General features: G+C 43.1%; 1 gene segment (V, D, J or C); it reads left to right on the plus strand.

Annotated features, from left to right (window-relative positions):
* Positions 1-7,079: 7,079 nt before the first annotated feature.
* On the plus strand, positions 7,080-7,652 carry LOC102015001. The segment is given in 2 exon segments: positions 7,080-7,186; positions 7,315-7,652. Coding segments are annotated over 2 exon segments (378 nt in total).
* The last annotated feature ends 496 nt before the right edge of the window (positions 7,653-8,148 follow it).

Here is an 8,148-nt window from a genome sequence, read left to right on the forward strand (position 1 = left end):
TGCACGCCAGCACATACGTGTCCCAAACCGGCCCACGCACACGGAGCCGCTCCCGGACGCAGGGGCCAGAGCGCACGTGCCCCTCGGCCACGCCCGCGCCCGCTCGGGGAGACGCGCCCCGCCCACGCGCTCACGGGCCACGCCCTCTCTTGGCCACGCCCACCCCCGGACTCGCCCACTGGCGGGTTCCCCTCCGCCACCGCAGGCCACGCCCCTCAAAATGCCACGCCCCCTTCTCAGGCCGAGCTGAGTAGACCCGCGCTCGGATACTTTCCGGACTTTCCAAGAACTTGCTCTTTAAACAGAATTCCGGGGTGAGTAAGTCGACAGAACCCACAGCACTAGATGGTCCATGAGTGCCCTTCCCCTGGGCGGTGATGACCTAGTGTTAGAGCTCTAAGGCAGCAGAGCCTGAGGTTTCCCATCGATGCCTCCCTCGTCTGCTCTGGAAGGAAACTGAAGAGTCGCTTGCAAGGGGCCATCGCATCGCGATGGTGGTGCACCGCACAGGAAGCAAACAAGTGCACGTTTTAAAAATCAACTTGAAAATAATCCCAAGAAAAAATAATTAAGGGTATCCAATAACACCTGTTATCACAGCACTCGAGAGGCTGGAACAGGACCATCAGAAGTTAAAGCCCGGCCCGGGCCACTTAGTGACTTAGCGAGAGAGATCCTGTCTCAAAATTAAGAGGGGCTGAGGATGCAGCTCAGGGAGAAGGCCTTGGGTCAGTACCCAGTACTGCAGGAATACACGAGTGCATACATGCGTACAAATTTTTAAAGGTAAGGATATGCACAAATTTAACTTTCAGGATCTTACTCCTCATCTTACTGCTTCGTGGAATTACCGTATTCCAGATCAACAGACCAATTCAGCCATTTAAATAAATGACACTGTACAGCTGGGCTGGGGCTCCGTGGAGAACACTTACCCAGCATCGGTGAGGCCCTGAGCTCCATCCTCAGCCAAAAAATGAAAAGATGTAGACCAGAAAGTATCAGATTTTCGGGCTTAGAACCCTCTACACTCTTGAAAATTATAGAAGGCTTCCGCAGAGCCTTTGGGTATGCTCTGCGGGCAATACTTTGAAATTAAACTGAGGCATATAAAAAGTATCCATTATTTCACTTAAAAATAACAATGAACGTGTGACATGGTAACCTAAACAACATTTTATGAAAAGTAAGTGTATATTTCAAAACAAAACAATGTTCAGAGTAGCATAGTTTCAGATTTGTGCTCTGGCATTAATGCCAAGCCGTAGAAGACAGGTTTATTTTTCTGTTTATCTGTATTCAAACTGCTCAGTAGGCCGGGGATGTAGCTCACAGGCCAAGCACCTGCCTGGCCTGAGTTCAATTCCCGGTACAAAAACAAACAAACAAACAAACAAAAAAAAAAAAAAAAAGAACATTTGCATAAATAATTCACCAACATTATGCAGCAATAGATAAGATAAACTCGGGGGAAGAAAACCCCTAACCACTACTTCCCTCAGGAGCTCGCTGACCCCGAAACTCCCCCAGTGCCTCTGTGAAACATCCCCTAGGCACATGCATCCCTTCTTCGGCATCCTCTCCTCTTCAGAGGAGAGGTGGCCACCCTGGCATCTCAGCCTTTGAACAGACCCCTGCTTTGAGGAGCTCCTCCCTGCAAGCCTCTCAGAGCTTCACCCAAGAAAACGTTGTGCTACTGCCCCCCTGTGGTCATGTCATGTTTCTGTGATCTGTCCGCAGATCCCTCCAACCATGCAAACATACCAAATCCTCTACCCCGAGAAACTCTTGACTTCTGCTTTGTGGAAGCAAACAACCCACTTCCACAGCTCTCTTCACAAGACATACAAATATTGCATATAGTTCCAGTCTGATGGACCCAAACTAACAGCCTCAGGCAGGGGAAACAACTACAATAAAACCCAATTGTGAGTCCTTCCTCCTTTGGTTGACTCTGTTGACATTTAGAGACACAGAGAGGTCTGCTCCCCACCTGGACCCTGTGGAGGTTATTCTTAACTCTCCCATGATCTCACTCTCGTGTGGACAGACTTTAGGCTGCAGTTGCTAAAACCTGCATGTAGTGCGTGAAGTCAGTGTGAGAAGGCAGAAACAACAGAAGGCAGAGAAGAAGAAACAAAGCTGAGCCGGGCATGGTGGTGCATACCTGTTATCCCAGCACTCAAGAGGTTGAGGCAGGAGGATTGTTGAGAGTTCAAGACCAGCTTGGGCTACAAAGTGAGCGCAAGGCCAGCCTGAACCGCGTAGCGAGACCCTGTCTCAAAAGATAAAAAGAAGAAACAAAGCTGAATATATATAGAGAAATATATACTTAGAGAAATATATATATATTTATATTTATATATCAATATATACAGAATCCACCAAAATAATGTATGCATACTTTAACAGTTCACCATACTAATAAGTGTCTGAATATGAGTAGTGGGTACAAGCGATTCTTAATTTAATTAAACATCTTTCAGAATTAGTTCTCTAAATCAACAGTAAAATACACTATAGTGCTCTCTTCCAATTCCTTTGTTTTTCATATTTACTTTTATTTTTTTCTTACCTATCTCCTGTTGTTTCTGTTACTTAGGTCCCAGAGAAAAGTGATTTCTAAATCTTGCACTTAATATTCTAAAATATTTAATCTGGTTACAACAGATACTAAACAATTTTTAAAGAGGCTCAATGCCTCTGTTTGCTCAGAATCTTTGCCGGTCAGGACTTGGGATGGGTGCGGCTTCCTTCCCTAGACTTGCCGGGAGCAAACAACCTCCTCAGATTAATTCTAGATACTCTGTCCTTCATGTCAGAACTTTGATAATTTTTGAACAGACAAGTCTAGAGCCATGTACCCTTGGTCTAGACTTTCAGCTGCAGATCCTTCTTCCCATTAATGGAGGCAAATTTCAGTGATTTATAAAATTTTACCTCCGAGGGATATTTTACATTATGTTGATTACAGGAGAGATCCCTATTCTCCATCTTTCCAGTGTCTCTTTCCACTTTGTCCATCAGCTTTCATATTACTGTACCCATCAGGGAATTTGTGCACTCTCTCTTAGGGAGAACTTTCCCTGCAGATCTGACATAAATGCTCAACACTAAATTTGCCTTGACTGATAGCCCTCCTCTTGATCACTGGTAAGGACAGAGGAAAATGAGAAAAATGATAGGATAAGAGGTTCTTATTATTTGTCATAATTGTTCTGACTGTGTAATAATAGGTTAGTATTACCTAGAGAAATATATATATGTATCTATACATATATTTATATATCAATATATACAGAGTCCACCAAAATAATCTATGCATACTTCAACAGTTCACCATACTAATAAGTATGGAAGCTGATGAGCACCACTTTCAGCAACTCTTGTAACTGTAGAGGCCAAAACTAACTTGTATTGATCTCTTGATGTCTCGATAAATTTAGTACTGTTATGATTTGTGTCTACATGTCCCCCTCAAAGCCTCATGCGGTCATAGGTGGGGCTTTTGCAGAAGTGGCTAAATCTAGTGCATGTGATGCTAGGATTAAGGATGTGAGATTACTAAATTAGTCCACTGATTGGTTTGGCATAGTTCAGGGTAGGATTAAGGGTGCCCCATACTGGGTGTGAGCGCCACCCACCTCAAGGGTAGATAACATTGATAAGACATAAGGGACAGGAAGGGATCACTTCCTGTTGCTTGAAGTTTGCTACCTTGCTACCTTCTGCCTTCTGTCTGCCATGAAATGTTTTTCCTCTGCGATACCCCTCTGCCACGCAACCCTCCCTCGGAACCAGCTGACTATGAACTGAAACATCTACAAATACAAACTGTGGGCTGCAATCAACATTTCCTTCTCTAACTTTGGGTGTTGAGAATTTTGTCTCAACCACGAGAATAGTAACTGAGACAAGTATTAAAATATTTATACAACTTTTTTTCCTGATGTATATGTTTTTGAGGGCTTTCCGCAGACACACTCAGAAGTTGTTCATTAATCTGCGTGGTCTTGCTCTGAATCCAGTCAAGTTGACAATAAACATTAACTGTTACCGTTTTACTGACACTGATAGCACCAGGACCACTGCACACAGATCAGCTCTCATGCTCTGTGTTGTACATAGGGTTCGCTACCATTGCAGTCACCACTTGAGAGGTCCCCTAGTTGTCTTGTTAAATTGCTTTCTTACTGTCCTTCTGCACCTCAGAGACATCTCCCAGCTGATAAGATATTGAATTTATTTAGAGAACATTGGTTCTCAGGTATCCCGTAATGAGCAGGGTTGCATGTTTATTTTAATTTAGGTCCTTCCAAGGCCCCATCCCTTAGCTAGGGGAGTAACCAGAGTCGTAATTTTATTTTTTTCAAGATGATCGGATCTGGCAACATTTCTTGGATATGTTATGGTAGTTTAGAAGCCAGAGAACAAAGTAGGGCATGCCCCAAATGAAAACTTCACTATCTGTTCAATTCACTGGTCATTATAGTTACCTATGACTTTGGACAATGTCCTACATGTGAGTGATACATTTCTGGAAACTTTGCATTCTCTGTGCATGTAAAGTAAATTCTTTGGTTCTTCAATGGTCATAATGATCTTATAAAGCCATCCAGATGTTTTGTGACCATTAGTATCTCAAGAATTGTGATTTTTTTACTTTTAAAAATTGAAAAGTTGTCAAACAGAAAGGTCATACATACAATCCAATGCTTTCCCTGAATCATTTGGTAGCTGAAGAACTCGCAGGTTCATTGTCTTAAGCCTTTGCTATATATTTCCTACAACAAAAAATTATTTTACATGATTCAGTTCTACCATAAATTCAGGAAGGCAGCATTGTTACACTGGTCCAACTTCTCACAAAGTTCAAGTGGTGACTACTGTGTGGTTTGTCACACAAGAGTGCAGTCCAGGAGCACATGCTGCCAGGTCTCCCCTACCCTGGAACACATCTGCAGTCTGGACCTGAATTTCACATTTCATGGTCACACACCGTGTTTTTAGCAGAATGCCCCTCAATTTGAGTTTGTTTGTTAATCCTCACAATTAGAGTGAACAATGCATTTTTGGCTGGAATGCCTATATGTCCTGCTCAGTTTTCTCACTGTGTCATCCTTAGCAGCCTATGCTCAGCGCCAGCCCCATTACTGGCAATGTTAACTTTAATAAAGGTGATGGCCATTAGACATCTCTAAGGCACAATGACTATTTTTCCTTTGAGGTTAATAAAAATCTACTGCCAAGTTGTTTGATAATTTATTGACATGCAATCGTGCATTAAAATAGAACTGTAAAACTAAGGGTTCATTTTCCTTCAGTGGATTATGAGGTTAACATTATCATTTATTTGATACTCAAAATCCCTCCACTTTGGCCAATAAGAATCCTATACCAGCTAGTTTGCCTTCACTTTGGCCATAACCTAATCACTCTTTGAGGACATATTAGTTCATGGTACAAGCTAGGCCACCCTCACCTTGCAACTTCCCTGTCCTTGACAGGGAATCAGCCTTTTGTCCAAGCATCACTGGTCTCTTTTAGTGAAGAATGATATTTAGGTACAAGACGTGGGTTCTATATGTACTTACTGAAACTAGACCATAAGTACATCTAGTCTAGGGATAATTATTCATCATTTATTTATCCATTTATCAATATATATTTATACACATGTATTAATATACATTGTTTTTTCCACTTCTGCAGCATACCAACTTATTCTGAAACAGATGTACTCACAAATTTCCTTTCCAACAGTGAGAATATTGGCTTGACTTATCCTTCCTTTGTATATGACCAACAGCCCTCCTGGATGAGGTAAATCTTGGTTGTCACTGCCACCTATACTCGCATAGCAAGTAACTCCTCCCACACATACCTACATGTACTTTTACACCCTGATAATCCTAACCAAGTCATGGGCAACTTTACCTTCTGTGGAAAAGGAACTTCCTCACCCTTCCTGGGCCCTGACAACTACAGTGGGGAATCCCACAAATGTCACTAATTCTCATTTCACTAATTCTCACACCCCAGTGTTGGCCAACAGTGTCACTTCTCCTATGTGTGCAGAACCAGCTCTGTCCACTCTAGCTTCTTTCTCCCACGTTTGCTTTCTGTTTACACCCCCATAAACACCATGTCCAGACTGCGCAGGCTCCAACAACCTAGAAGCAATTCCTCTCTTCCCTTCTGTTTTTAACCCTCTGCTCAGACTCCCAGAACCCAACCCTAAAAACGATTGGATTGTGAAGGAATATGCATGTTTAGGAAGCACGGTAGAGTTGTTTCAAGGATGCATAAGCAGAGGTTTCAAAGAGGATCTTAGCTTCTGGAGGGAACACCTTGGATTACAACATTTGAAATCCACAACCAACACATTGAGGTGCTCAGGGAGCTTCTAATGTGAGAATATATAACTAGATACAGAGCTGGAATGGCGGCACAGACTTCAGATGCAAGGTGGTAAAATCCCTGATGAGGCTGGCTTTGGTAGATGTGGTCAGACAGACAAATCAGAGATGAAAAAGAGACTAAGTGCACGGAGAAGACAAGATAGGGTAACCAAGTGCTCAGTGTTTGGGTTTGACTTGCTGGATTTGTTATGTTTTCCAACAAATCATGACTCTTATAATTCCTTCCTCTTCTACCCAATTGCATTTCTGGGCAGTAGAGCTAATAACTAACATCATGAGGGAATTAAAAGAATGCCAAAGCATTTCCTGCCTAAATGAGAATCACAGGAACGAAATGTAGAAAGCATGAAAAATATCTGTGCATTTATTGGGTGTTTTCTGACAGACTCTGTCACAGATAAAGGGCCAACAAGAGAAGATAGGATGAGCTTGAGGGCAGCAATGTAACAGTGGAGAGCAAACTGAGCTGCCCAGTGGTCTCTAGAGAAAACACATTGTGTGAAAGTGACTCTGTAACGTTCTGATCACACGGGGATATCTCCAGATCCTGGGCCTGTGCTAAGTTACTGCAATGATCCAGCCCCGCAGCTGTGCCTGTCATACCCAGCCTCTGCTGATTTGCATGTCCCCAGGGCACAGCCCAGGCCCTGAGGACTTCTTCATAGGCTGTCACACCCTGTGCAGGACCCAGTCCCAGTCAGGACACAGCATGGACATGAGGGTCCCCACTCAGCTCCTGGGGCTCCTGCTGCTCTGGCTGCCAGGTAAAGAAGGGAAGCACTGTAGATTTGCTCAGCCTGATGAGGATGGCGCTGCCTGGCCGATGAGGGAAGTCCTCTGCCAAAAAATTAATCTGTGGATGATTTTTTTGTTTGTGTGTTTCCAATTTCAGGTGCCAAGTGTGACATCCAGTTGACCCAGTCTCCATCCATTCTATATGCATCTCCAGGGGATAGAATCACCTTCACTTGTCGTGCCAGTCAAGACATCAGCAGCTATTTAGGCTGGTATCAGCAGAAACCAGGGAAAGCTCCTAGGCTCCTAATCTATGACTCTTCCAACCTATACACTGGAGTCCCGGCAAGGTTCAGCGGCAGTGGATCTGGGACAGACTTTACTCTCACTATAAGCAATGTGGAGCCTGAGGATTTTGCAGCTTATTACTGTCAACAGCGTAAGAGTTACCCTCCCACAGTGATACAAGCCATGACATAAACCAGCCAGGGAAGCAGAAGTGTGAAGCTGAGCTGCCCCAGCTGCTCTTCCAGGCATCTCTGTCTGCTGAGAGCATTTCTGAGATGCAGGAAGCGCCCCCTGAGGCATCTATGTTGTAACATCTGTCGTGACTCATACAGAAGAGATAACACTATGGGTATTCCAAGCAGGGATTGTTTTAAATGTGGATAGCAGATTTTAAATTATAATCTTTACTAATTTATTTAAATCTGCTTTATTAACACATATTATTTGTCAATAGAAGTGGGGTTTGCTGTGATAGTTCCATGTACACAGAGTATATATTAATCATATACATCCACTTCTGCCCTTGACTTTCTTCACCCTTACCTTAGTAATCACTCTTCTATTTTCTCATCTACTACTTTTAGACTTCTATAGATGAAAGGGCACAAATGATACTTGTTATTTTTGTATGTGGTTTATTTTGCTTAATAAGATGACCTCCCATTTCATTTATTTTGCTACAAATGGTAGTTTCTTTATGGCT

The sequence above is a fragment of the Chinchilla lanigera genome, unplaced genomic scaffold (genome assembly GCF_000276665.1).
Source record: "Chinchilla lanigera isolate Chin_1 unplaced genomic scaffold, ChiLan1.0 scaffold00069, whole genome shotgun sequence".
NCBI lineage: Eukaryota > Metazoa > Chordata > Mammalia > Rodentia > Chinchillidae > Chinchilla > Chinchilla lanigera.